The following is a 14,174-nucleotide window of genomic DNA, read 5'->3' on the forward strand; positions in this document are numbered from 1 at the left end:
TGGGGAAGATTGGCCCATGCCTTCATGCTCATATGCCATCTGTTTCTACAATTATTTCTTTTCTAATGGAAAACTGCTCTGTGCATTATACCCATCTGTACAGTTCATAAACACTGGAATAGAAATTTTAGCTAAGAAGAGATACTTCAGTTCCTACCTAAAGGGGAAAAATCTGAATTTTTATGTCAGTAAGCCACTGAATAAGGAACTAATTCTGTTCTGATTAGCTCCAATCTATCACAGCATGTTGGGGAAGAAACAACAAAAGATTGGTACTTGACTGATTCTGCTTCCCATGCCTGGCTTTTATTATTGCTACTACAATTACTAATGAAAGATTTGTCCCTGTAAGAAAGTCAATTATTACTTTAGGTAGATTAGTAGAGTACAAACTCCCCAGATAGACTGCCCTTGCCTGAATTATCATTATTATTCCAACAAGTTGCACAGCACTGGATGTAGTACCAACATGTTGCTATTCAAAACTTCTCCAAGTGCATTGCTTTGGAACCAGCTCACCCCCACCACCACCAGTTTGAAGATAGTCATTGTAATTAACAAAATAATCATACTGTAATCATTGGAAAGGAAAGGATGTTATACATGAAGCATTACCAGGCAAATAGGTGATAGTCATGCTAATATTTGCCAATTGGTAGGAGAGATCCTGATTTACTCACAGTCCCACAGATTGTTTTAAGCTACAGCAGGCTACGTACACTATTGGATGCCCATGGAATATTTATGGCTTTCTCTGGTGCATGAATAATATCAGGAATGCATAACTGTAGTTCAGAAGTGCATCAATCGAATTGCAATATTAAATATACAGCAGTGAAAATTTGTATTCACTTGAATAGACTCTGTACTATTTGGTGCCAGGCACTTTCCAGAGAAGCTTTAGGGTTTAATTCAATTTTCTTAATTTGAAATTTAACTGGGAAAGGAATATTGTGCACATGCCATTTTGATATGAAAATATATTAGCTAAAATTGTACAATTTTTTCTTCTTTGGACGAGCAGCTCTCAGATATGCAGTACCATGCAATTGAGAATGAGGCCTGCAATAGTAGCGGAGTGAAACAATTTTTTTTTCAAAAACTGTTATTATTCTAATGGTTGTAATTGAATGGCACATATTGTACCTGTTGTCAGCCCTCAGGCTGCCATCCAGGGGGAACCTGTCCATCACCATGCCTGCTCGGCCATGCTTACATGCCACTAATGCTGCCATGTTGATGTTGCCTCTCTGATATCGATTGAGCCTGTAGCTGCATGTGGCTCTTCTACTCGGGTGCAACTACCTACTCTGATATAACTCTTTTGCTCGGATGCGGCTAACCAGGAAAGAGGCTATGATGACACTGAGTGGGGGTGTGGCTGAGGGTGTGGGTCATGGTAATTGGTGATGGTGGGTGGGTGTCATCTGGGTGGAATTGTGGGTGGAGCTGGGTGAGGTAATAGTATATATATGGGTGATGGTGTTAACTTGGTTAGAACTGACTTGGATTTGATTACCTTTGTATCATTGTCACTTAGTGCTGGTTATCACGTAGTTTCTTAGATAGAGATAAAAGTTTTTCACCAAACAAACTGAATCTCTGTTTGTATGCAACATGAATGCTGGAACGTGACACCTGTTTGTGTAAATGCATTCTAAAGGCTGATCTGGACAGGTTGCAAAAATTAAAAATGGATTCTGTAAATAAAACTGTGGAATTATTTTACTTAACGTATTTTTTCTAATTTCAGACTTCACTATTGTATACTGATAATTTAAAGTTAACTGGACTGTTGCAAAATTCCACAAAATATAAACTATATTCTAGATTATGATAGGGAGCCAATTTTCTTAGTAAAATAATATACTACATGGAAGTGTCAACCCCATTTTTGAAGTTCAAAAATTGTACGGCTAAATTTTCCATTACATACATACATGCTTTCCCCCGGAAAATAAGCCTCAAAAGACATAGTGTAATACCTACTGTATTTTGAATATTTTTTTAATGAAAGAGTACAGCCTACCAAAAAAGAAAGCAAATCCTTTCAATGTTGTAGAGGAAAATTTTGCATCCTTGTAGTGAAGCAAATGAGATTTCTTTTAGCAATATTTTCTTTCATGTATCATCAAGGGTTTAGCTGGAGAGGGTTTTTCCACCTTTCTAGCATGACATTATATGAAGAGAAGTTCAAGATATTAGCATTTTCAGGTAAAATAACCTTGAATCTGGATAAGTGTTGGGGTAGTTATTTTTCCATTCAGCTCATTTGATTTTCAAAGCCTTGATTTACACATTTCTATTTGCTTTGTCAATTACATCTTTTATTCCTTACACAGCAAAATTTATATTTATGTTGCTTTGCTTCATGTTTTCTAATGAAGTACTGGAATCCCTTGCCTGCAATCAAATTCTAATAATAATAGCTTGTCTTTTTCATTCTGCTGGCACTTTGCAGTGCTGATATAATGAAGTCTAAAGTTTTTGTAAACGTCAATTGTACATATTTTATAAATCTTCAAGATACAAATTAAAATTTCCCTGGAAGGGAAAAGCTATTAGTTTTTATTTCTAGCCTTCCAGACTTTCTCAAGAGATTACAGTTACTATCAATCTGTAGAATAAAATAATCTTTAGCAATAGCAATAACACTTAGATTTATATACCGCTTCACAGTGCTTTAGAGCCCTCTCTAAGCAGTTTACAAAGTCAACATATTGTCCCCAACAATCTGGGTCTTTATTTTACCCACCTCAGAAGGATGGAAGGCTGAGACAACCTTGAGCCTGGTGAGATTTGAGCTACCAAACTGCCAAACTGCTTGCAGCTGGTAGTCAGCAGAAGTAGCCGTACTGCATTCTAACCACTGCGCCACCACGCAGGGTCCATTTGGAAAAAAGCCAACCTCCTTTATACCAGCATTCTCCAACCTTGGGTTTACAGACTTCTAGTATTTCAGTATGTCCTTATTCAGACTACACATTCTCCAGATCCTGGGACAGAGGCTCAGTAACATTACTTGGTTAGTCAGAGGCAAAGATATACACTGAGATCATCAGTGTATTGATGAAACTATATTCTATGTTGATCGATGGCCTTTCCCAGCAGCTTCATGTAGAAGTTAAACAAACAAAAAAAAGAGTACAGCTCTGAAGTACCACATTCATGTATGTCTCCATGTTCATGCATACAGATTTGAAAAGACATGTAGAAGATGTCTCTAGTGCAGGGGTAGTCAATCTTTTTATACCTACCGCCCACTTTTGTATCTCTGTTAGTAGTAAAATTTTCTAACTGCCCACCGGTTCCACAGTAATGGTGATTTATAAAGTAGGGAAGTAACTTTACTTTATAAAATTTATAAAGCAGAGTTACAGCAAACCCCTACTGCCCACCATGAAAGCTGAAACGCCCACTAGTGGGCGGTAGGGACCAGGTTGACTACCACTGCTATAGTGCTATATTATGAAAGAAAAAAAATTATCCAATGCTACCTTCTAGAATTTAGGAAAGAATGGGGCCACAATTATATAGTAATGTCCCAATGCTGTCTGGCAATCCTGAAAATTAACTTTATTTGGGGTTTGAACAAACAAAACAACAAATTAGTGCTGATGCTACATTGGAACAGATGTGGGATGTAAGGAAAGATTACAGTCTTCAAATGTTTATAGGGAACATGACAGTGACAAGGGACATTTCAATTCCTGAGGGGGTCCACCCAAAATGCAAATTAAGCCCTTTAGATTCATAACATGCCTATTTAGAATAGAAAAGAATAAGAGTTAGAAGGGAGCTTGGAGTCCAAGGTCTAGTCCAAAGCCCTGCCTAGGCAGGAAACCCTACACTACTTCAGACATCTTCTTAAAAACCTCCAGTGTTGGACCATTTACAACTTCTGGAGGCAAGTTGTTCTACTGATTAATTGTTCTGTCAGAAAATTTCTTCTCTGTTCTAAGTTGCTTCTGTCCTTGATTAGTTTCCATCTATTGCTTCTTGGTCTATCCTCAGGTGCTTTGGAGAATCGTATGACTCCCTCTTCTTTGTGGCAACCCCTGAGATATTAGAACACTGCTATCATGTCTCTCCTAGTCCTTCTTTTCATTAAACTAAACATTCCCACAGTTCCTGCTGCTGTTCTTTATGTTTTAGCCTCCAGTCCCCTAATCATCTTTGTTGCTCTTCTCTGCACTCTTTCTAGAGTTCCCACATGGCGACTAAAACTGAATGCAGTATTCCAAGTGTGGCCTTACCAAGGCATTATAAAGTGGTATTAACACTTCACGTGATCTTGATTTTATCCCTCTGTTTATGCAGAGGGATAATACTGTGTTGGCTTTTTTTGGCAGCTGCTGCATAGTGCTGGCTCATATTTAAATGGTTGTCCACTATGATTTCAAGATTTCTCTCACAGTTACTTCTATTGAACAAGGTACCACATATACTGTACCTGAGTATTTTGTTTTTCTTGCCTAAATGTAGAACCTTACCTTTTTAACCATTAAATTTCTTTTTGTTAGATAGTGCCCAATGTTCAAGTTTGTCAATACCCTTCTGTGTATCTTAAGCCTGTCTTCTGGAGTGTTGGCTTATTCCTGCCAGCTTGGTGTTATCTGCAAATTTGATGAGTTTCCCCATTTATCCACTTATCCAAATCTTTGATGAAGATGTTGAAGAGTACTGGGCCTAAAACAGAGCCTTGGGGTACTCCACTGCATACTTCCTTCCATGTAGATGCAGTTCCATTGTAGTCTACATGTTGAGTGCAGTTGGTCAGCCAGTTACAAATCCATCCATTTCAGACTGTTTTGAAAACTTTATCTCCCTCCCTAGCAATTTGCCAATGAATTTCAGCATCTGTGTTTTCATGTCACACATGTAAGCTGAAATAGCCCATATCATTCAGGGGGACTGAGCCTTTGAGAATCTATTGTTCAACCAACATCTCAACTCTAAATGATATATTTGAATATATATATATATATATATATATATATATATATATATATATATATATTTGTATTTGTGCTGATAAATAAATAAAGGGAGACTAGTATAGATCTATTTGAAGCTATTTAGCTCTCATCAGCTAGCCATACCCTTACTGGGAATCGAACCTGTGCTGTATTGCATCTTAGGCAGATGTGTTAACCACTGAGCCACAGAGCTCGACTCCACATCTGCCTAAGATGCAATACAGCACAGGTTTAATTCTCTCTCTCTCTCTCTCTCTCCCTCCCTCCCTCCCTCCCTCCCTCCCTATCTATCTATCTATCTATCTATCTATATTATATTATATATTATATATTATATATTATATATTATATAATATATATAATTTGAAGTTACCTAGAAACTGTTTTATATAGAGAAGACAGGCTGCACATGTTCAACTTCACCTGATACAGGAAGATCCCATATATTTTGATATAGAGGTACCTATCAATAAAATCCCTTGTAAACAGATCACAATGACTCAAGTGTTTTCTTTCTTCCTTATAGATCAAGATATAAAAGGGTTGCAGGCTTTCTTAAAATTGTTTTTCTTTTTGCTGCTCTTAAGAGTGTCACTGGAGCTCTCATCAGATGCATCAGAAATAGATGGCTATCATGCAACAGGCTCTAAGACAAATTTTGTCCTAAATAAGCACTGCATTTCTTAGTTATCTTCTATAACTGTTTATTTGAGAATCTCAGAATCTCTTTGTAGTCCCTTTAACTGACAAGGAAATTTTAGCTCTACTAAAGAGTTTAGTTAGGGGGATGTTAAATCACATTTTGCTGAATAAGCAAAATATACAGAGGGACAATTTCATTAGGATCGAATGTAGCATTTGAGGGAGGTAAGAGTAATGCAACTATGCAAAAGAGGAAGAACAAGATATATGTTCCATTATTTCTAATTGTGGGGAACAGAAGGGGAACTTTTAACCCGCCACCAGTTTTTGCTGCCAAATTCAACAGTGTTGAATTGAGAGTCCAGAGATATTTCACAAGAAGAGTCCTCCACTCCTCTGCTCACAACAGAATACCTTATACCACCAGGCTTGAAATTTTGGGTTCAGACAACTTAGAACTATGCTGTCTTCAGTCTGACCTGAATATAGTACACAAAATTATCTGCTACAATGTCTTACCTGTCAATGACTACTTCAGTTTCAACTGCAAGAATACACAATCTCACAATAGATACAAACACAAAGTAAACCAACTTGATTGCAGAAAATATGACTTCATCAACAGGGTTCACCCACAAAACCGTGAAGCCCTTATCCGCGCCGACATAAGTGCGGAGGGCAAATCCGCGCCGTCCGAAGCGCTAAGGAAAAAGGTGACACTACCGCGATGACATAACCGCGGAGGGCAAATCCGCGCCTTCCGAAGCACTCAGCACCCTAAACCTAACCCTTAACCTAACCCTAAACTAACCCTAAACCTAACCCTAAACCTAAAGCAAACCCCTAAACCTAATCCTAACCCTTACCTTAATTTAAATCGGCTTTCTGCCGCCACTCTGTTTTAAAGCGCCCTTCTGTCGCCGCGCTGTTGTCATCGCAGTGATGACGTCGTGGTTTTATCACCGCTATTTTGACAAGCGCGGTTTTGTCGTGCCACACATCAACAGAGTGGTTAATGCCTGGAATGCATTATCTGACTCAGTGGTTTCATCCCCAAACACCCATAACTTTAACCTTAGACTCTCTACTGTTGACCTCACCCCATTCATAAGAGATCTGTAAGGGGCTTGCATAAGCGCACCAGCTTGCCTATCGTCCCTGTCCTACTGTCCCCATATTGTCCCCATTTCCTGTATTCATAATCATGTTTATACTTATATCTGCTATTATATATGCTTGACAAAATAAATAAAAATTTTAAAAATAAATTAAACTGTAGCTGAAGTGCATTGGAAAGGTAGGGGTTCAGGGGATTTAGTCTTTCCATTGCAATTTGCTTATCTTACTAAAAACCATAGTTTACAAATTCAAACACATGAAGCCAAATTAAGATTATAATGCAATATTAGGAGGAGATAAAATCATAGCTGTGGGCTTGGTGATTAAGAAAAATTTAAATTACCCCATTCAGCTTGGCTTAACCAAAAACCAATCCAAGCCAGTTTCAGGACTGATACATTGTACCAACTTTTGTGCTGTCTTTCCACAAAAATCGCTACAACAAAGTTCAGCAGGGGAAAGGCGGGCCCCGGAAACCGTTTCGACAGCTTTCTTCTACGCTCCCTGTTTTCCACACCTCCCGACCGATTAAAAGCAAGTTCCCCGCTTCATTAGCGGTTACTGAAGAAGAAGAAAAAAACCTCCCTTCCCATGAGGTCCGGAAGAGCCGCTGCAGTGTCCCCAGCGGCTGTTGAGCGAAGTCAGCCTGGCACCTGAGGCCGCTGCTTTCGTTCTCCCGCCTCGCAGCCAAGGTCCTTCTCACCCCGCCTCTCGCACGGTGGGCCGCGCTTCGGTTTGCCCGCGCTATGACGTCCCCTCGAATAAGCAACTCCAAGCGGGTTTAATTCCTGGCGGAGGAACCCGGCGGAGTAAAAGTGCCGCAACTTAAGCGGCTCGTCTTTTTTATACACATATATATTCGAGTTGAAGGGACAAAGCTGCGCGCCCGACTCCGGGTCTTTCTCGAGACAGGTGAAGGGGATTCCGTCGCAGCTTCCCGAGAGGATGACAGCTGCCGTCTCCGCGCCCGGAGCGTCGCTTTGGCTCCTTTTCCTCCTGCCTTGGGCCGCGGCGCCTTCCAAACTCAACATCCCTAAAGTGTTGCTGCCCTTCTCTCGGAGCGCAAGGATTAACTTCACTCTGGAAGCAAGCGAAGGCTGCTACCGTTGGTAAGCGAAGGGAGGGGAGGAAAGCGGCGTTTGAAAGGCGAAGCACATGGCGCAGGTGCAACAACCGCTGGCTCAACACGTGTGTGTGTGTGTGTGTGTGTGTGTAGAGGGGGGCAGAAGCTTGGTGCAAAGTTCGGCGCTCGCAAAAAGCGAGGTCCTGTCACGGCCTGCGCCGAACCGGTTAATCCACCGGGTACTTTTAAAGGGGGAGAGTTGACTGGCTTCCAATAGAACAGTTCTTGCTTTGCAGCCCGGCAGGGTAATGATTAAGTCTCTAGGGCGCTTGCGCACTGCCTGAGATTCGAGCGCGCATGAAACTCACACCTTGCTTCCAATAATCGGAAAATCAGCCCATCGATCGAGAAAGTTGTTGTTTTCGTGGCCATGGTTTGAACCACGGATTGTTCCCTATCACCATTTGGGGATCGTCGCTTCTTTAGCTTCAACGCTATTGGGTTGTTAATTTTGTTTCTTTTTAAGTATGTGCAGTGGGGCCTCGCCATGATTCAAAACTTTATGGAACAGAGTGAATTGTGTGTTAATGGTTTTCTTAACCATCTAGGATGGGCTGCTGTTGGAAAATGAGTTGGAATAAAAAGAAAATTGTACAAGCCCTTGCTCGTTTAGTCAAGAGAGTGATAGAACTGGTTGAGTCTGTCTCTTCCTATCTTTCCTGTACATATTATACCCTGGAGTGGTTTCTTTTCTTTTTTTTAGTAGAGAACAAGCGCTATTGAAATGGACAGTTCTGTTGAAAGTTTCAAATAAAAGCTTGGGTAATATAATAATCATTTTTCTTAATTATAAAATAAACATATCTTTTTTCTTAGATGTATGATCATCTTAGTCTCAGACAGAAAAAAATCAGATTATTTCCAAAACAATTATGCCACCCTAACACATACACACACATTCTCTCTCTCTCTCTCTCTCTCTCTCTCTCTCTCTCTCTCTCTCTCTCTCTGTGTGTGTGTGTGTGTGTGTGTGTGTGTGTGTGTGTCTGTGTGTGTGTGATATTTTAATGCTCTTTGATCTTTTCATGAATATTATTTAGTTAAGATATTTACATGCTGCTGTCCAAATCATTTTAATAGTAAAAATAACGTATCCGTGATATTAATAGATTCCCTGTGTATTTACCCTGAAAGTTCTATTGGTGATTATAAAGAGTGCTTGAAATACCAATACCAACTTGCAGATTTTATCAGAAGTAAGCCTGATTGCGTTCCCTTAGTATATAGTTAGGTAAATTGCATTGGATTAAAACTTCAGTGGCTATTGCATACTGTAATCCTAAGTATTCATAGCGACTTATTTGGGTTTAAAATATGGCCTTAATTATACAGAATATACAGGTATGATAGTGTTGATACTATTTGTTACTCAGACAATAATTTGAATTATTCAATTGTGAAAATCTCCTGGATCTTTCATAGTTTAATAAGTACAATGTCTATAAAGATGAATGAGCATTGTCTCACAATTCATTATTGAAAAGTACTTTCTATTCAGTTTCAGATATGTAACAGAAGTGAATATATCACTATCTTCATCATATTTCTTTCTAAAAAGCTATGCTAGACCAAGATTAACAAATACATTCATTTTTTACAATTAATTTTAATTAAAATATATTTACACAATTAGATCAGATAGCAATAAATGGTAGTAAAATTTGATTGGGAAGTGTAATAGGAAAAAAGCTGCTTAAAATGCAGATCAGGTAACAACGTAATTGTACTTTTTAGTCAAAAAAGAACTGTAGGTCAGCTTAACTGGCAGTCTGATCTTGACCATTGTTAAAATAAATTTCAAAGAATTAACTGAAACTTATTTGCAAAATTTCATTAAAAATGAATTAGTTCATGCTGGCTTTAAGCATAATGTAGCTTGGATTAGTTTAGCATGGTGTATGAGCCCAAAGTTATGGTCTAAGCACATTTAGCCTTGAATGTTAACAATAGCATTTAACCAAACATTTACAATTCTAAATTATGCTTATTATTGTCGGTGGTTATTTATCTATGGGTGATGTTCCAGACAACAGGGGAGAGGGGGGGAATGCTGCAATGGTTTGTTGTTTTTATGCTCCTTAGCTGGTAAGCCATTCTCTGTAGGAAGTGGCTGTTGCTTCTGGGCTTTCATTTTGCGAAAAAAGAAGAAGAAAAGAGCCATGACAGCCTGATTTGAGGTCAGAGTAGCTCATTCATTGTATTCCAATGACATACTGGACTATTGATGAGCTAATAATCACATCTTAGCCTTGCATTTTATATGAACCTAGATCAGTGACGGTGAACCTTTTCGGCACTGAGTATCGAAACTGGAATGTGCATGTGCCGGAGCCCAGAAATCCAAAGACAAGTTGGGCAGTGTGCATACATTTGCTGGCCAGCTGGTCTTCTGATTTACAGCACTCCGGCATGGGCAAAGACCAGCTGGCCAGCATGCATGCGCACGCTGGAAACTGAAAGAGCAGCTGGTGACAGCCCACGTGCCCACAGAGAGGGCTCTGTGTGCCACCTCTGGCAAGCATGCCATAGGTTCGCCATCACAGACCTAGACTATAGTTTGGTATGTCATGTAATGTTTAAAAAAATGAGTTGAATAAGCCTATTGTGTAAGAGCCGAGGTGGCGCAGTGTTTAGGGTGCAGTAGTACTGCAGGCCACTTCAGCTGACTGTTATCTGCAGTTCAGCGGTTCTAATCTCACCAGCTCAAGGTTGACTCAGCCTTCCATCCTTCCGAGGTGGGTGAAATGAGGACCCAGACTGTGGGGGCGATATGCTGACTCTGTAAACCGCTTAGAGAAGGCTGAAAGCCCTATGAAGCGGTATATAAGTCTAACTGCTATTGCTATTGCTAAATATTGAGTTAAACAAAGCATGTGAACAAAGATCTTTGATGGTGGTCTTTTTTTTTTTTTTGCTTTGGTTTGTTTTAGTGATGAAAACAAACAGTTGTGAAATAATGGACAATCTTTATTCCATTCTAGAGGACATAGGAGTTATGATCAGACCAAGCAAGCATAATAAGCGGCATCTAACATGGCTCTGCTTTTTAAACATAATTTCAACCATGAATCCAACTTAAATGATATGCCAAATCTAGCCATTGCAGGTCTACCGGTAACAACTCAGAAAACTAGACAACCATGATTTCTTCATTTAAAAAAAAAAAGATTAAAATGAACCATAACTTACAATAGAGTAGGTGAAGTTAAATTTAGATTAATGTATTCAGCTGTCCATCTCTGATGTTCTGGGTGAATAATTTGTGAAAAAGATAAATGGGGCCTGGTTCTTTCATTTTTCCTCTGTAACTTAGACCAATCATTTCCTATAAATCTTGATAAGATAGAAATAACTAAATTTAAAAGTGACGTGAGATACTTTTTCATATTCTTTATGCAGTCTGTTTAAAAAAATAAATTGCCAAAGATACTATTTTAACTATTTGTACCTATGTTGCAATTATGATAGATATATATTATATATTTTTATGTAAGCAGATGCTGGACTTGCAGGAATAAGACTAAAAAGATGATATATATATATATAGCTTGGGTCTAAATTTTATGAAAAAAGTGTAGAACCTATATAAATGTTGTACTACTGTGGCCATAAAATCAGAGTAGAGTTTCTTCAGACATTCAGATGCTTTTGGCTTCTACATGCAGTGAAGAAGGAGAATTAGTTGCTCCTCTATTGTTCAACATATTGTCGTCCTGTATGAAAATAAACTATATCAGAAGTACTCTTCTGTTCCTGCAAGCTGTTCCTTTGATTTAGAACCCTGATACTGTAATCTAATAATGCTTGCATGTTTAAGCAGTTAACCATCCATGACTGACTGACCTAATCACATCTGTACAGCAGAACAGTGCTCAATGTGGCTGTGCAATGATCCAGATTTGAAGGAGAAAAGATGATTTGGACTGTGAAGAAAAAACCCAAGTTGTACCTATCATCAGCTTCTTAAAAAGGAAGTAGCTGCACAATGCCACAAAAGACATGCTTGATTTCTAGAGATAACAGCATGTGTGCTCCAAATCACTTTTCAGAATTCAACTATCCTAGTGCTTATGAGATGTTGACAACTATCTTAACAATAGTGTTCAGAATTTTCTCCCATTAGAACTGTTGGACAACTGACTTTTGATGTGCTATCTGCCCATATATAATGTTGGTGATAGTTCCTGCTGAGTACCAGCAGTCTTGTATTGCAAGTAGTCGATTTATGACCATGATTCAGCTCAAAATTTCTATTGTTAAGTGAGACATTTGTTAAGTAAGTTTTTTTCCATTTTACAACTTTTCTTGCCACAGTTGTTAAGTGAGTCACTGCAGTTGATAAGTTAGTAACCCTGTTGTTAAGTGAATCTGGCTTCCTCATTTTCATTGCTTGTCGAAAAGTCACATGGCCTTGGACCACAGCATAATTTTGAACCAGTTGCCAAGTATCTGAATTTTAATTACATGATCATGGGGATGTGGCAAAGGTAATAATTGTGAAAACCGATCATAAGACACATTTAGCAGTGCCATTAGACTACCTATATTGGCTACATGTTATTGCTCATTTGCCCTGAATTCACAGTACAATCAATATGATTGCATTAGTGGGTTAATTTCTTGTAAAATAATGATCTACCAGAGAACCAATCCCTTTGGTAAAAAATATGCATGTTTATAAGTTAGAGCAGATAAACATTTATCTGGGCAATTACTGAAATTGAATCTTAAAATTCTTATATAATTAACAGTCATGATACTGCATATTCAGCCAAAGTTAAGCAATTGATATCTCATTGCAAAAGATTTTTTAAAGAAACTGTCACCTGAGGATATTTAGAGAATTCAGGAAGTTTAATTAGGATCAGTTAAGTCAACAGACTTTAAAAATGCGAACAGGTGTTAGGATTAATTCAATTTGTGAGTATTTTCAAGCATGTGTATGTGTGTGTATAATATATATGTGTGTATAATATATATGTGTGTATATATGTATGTGTATGCATATATGTATATGTGTGTGTGTGTATATATATATATGTATGTATATATGTATGTATATATGTATGTATATATATATATATATATATATATATATATATATATATATATATATATATATATATATATATATATACATACATACATACATACATACATACATACATACATACATATTTAAACTTCTTTTAAAGAGGTTAATGAGAGTTACATTATATACGTATATACTTGCCATTATTTTTATCTTTTGACTTCTTACAATAATATGGTTTTTATATAGATTTAAAAGAAGAATCTAGATCAGGTATGTCCAGCCTGCAGCTTGCAGACTGCATGCATTCTTAGATAGCTAGTAATAAGGCACCACAAGACCCCCCCCTCAACTCCCCCAAATAAATGAATTTTTTAAATTTATATCCATTAACTATGTCATATATTTTATATGCGGCCCAGAGCAAACCAAAAGGTTGGACATGCCTGAGCTAGATTTAAGAGTAGTGAAAGTTGGTGGAAAATGGTTGGAAGGAATGAAAGATATTTTCAGTTGTAAATGTGTTCCAGTTAACTAGTTTCCAGGAAAAAATCTATTACTTCAGAAGTTTCCAAGTTTAAAATTGCTACATTTAAAACAACAACATTGTTTTAGAATTTAAACCTTTTAACTTGTAATGGATATGTATTTTTCTTCAAAAGCCTCAGTAATTAGAAATATGTTTTCCCCTAGGTTTCTAATTTTGTTCCTCTAGGTTTCTAATTTTGTTGCTAGTGTAACTATTGCATTAATCTTCTCTCTGTGTAAAGCACTAATCTCACAGAATCATTACATTCATTTACTACATAGTAGTAAGACATCTGAAAATTAACTTGTGTCTTGCTTCAGAATTCTCTGTATGTGGTGTTTGAAAGTGGTTCCCTTTTCATGTAGAGTAGAAACCAATAGAACAGGAAGAACTATTGCATCCGACCTCTATTTAATCTCAAACTCTATGTGTAAAGCAAGGAACGGAAATAAACTTTTGAGAACAAGGGTTTTATTTTCAGTTACTAAAGTAGGCTGCTTTGCATTTTCATTTGTACTGTGTGGTTCTGTCCTGTAGAGTCTGTTGAAAAAGCAGCCTGACTGCATATAGGGTTATAAATGCACACATACATACATGCATACATATTCTCCAGGATTGCTAATCATTAATACTATCTGAAAGTCTGCATTACAGATTTGAAATGAGAAATTTGCGGATGTGCCATGAGTATAATTATCTACTTGCATCACATGGCATTAGATTTTTCAGTCTTCCAGTTTGAGGATTGTA

At 37.8% G+C, this 14,174-nt stretch overlaps 1 protein-coding gene across 1 annotated transcript in view; it reads left to right on the forward strand.

The window, feature by feature from the left end:
- Positions 1 to 7,493: 7,493 nt before the first annotated feature.
- NUP210 (nucleoporin 210) overlaps positions 7,494 to 14,174 on the forward strand; it is an 82,921-nt gene continuing 76,240 nt past the window's right edge. The window contains exon 1 of the mRNA XM_087709085.1: positions 7,494 to 7,849. Coding sequence (XP_087565211.1) covers positions 7,686 to 7,849 — 164 coding nt within the window. The 5' untranslated portion in view covers positions 7,494 to 7,685. The remainder of the gene's footprint in view (positions 7,850 to 14,174) is intronic.

The sequence above is a fragment of the Thamnophis sirtalis genome, unplaced genomic scaffold (genome assembly GCF_051295495.1).
Source record: "Thamnophis sirtalis isolate CommonGarterSnake01/CBP01778 unplaced genomic scaffold, rThaSir2_p1.2 scaffold_3, whole genome shotgun sequence".
NCBI classification, from domain to species: Eukaryota; Metazoa; Chordata; class Lepidosauria; order Squamata; family Natricidae; genus Thamnophis; species Thamnophis sirtalis.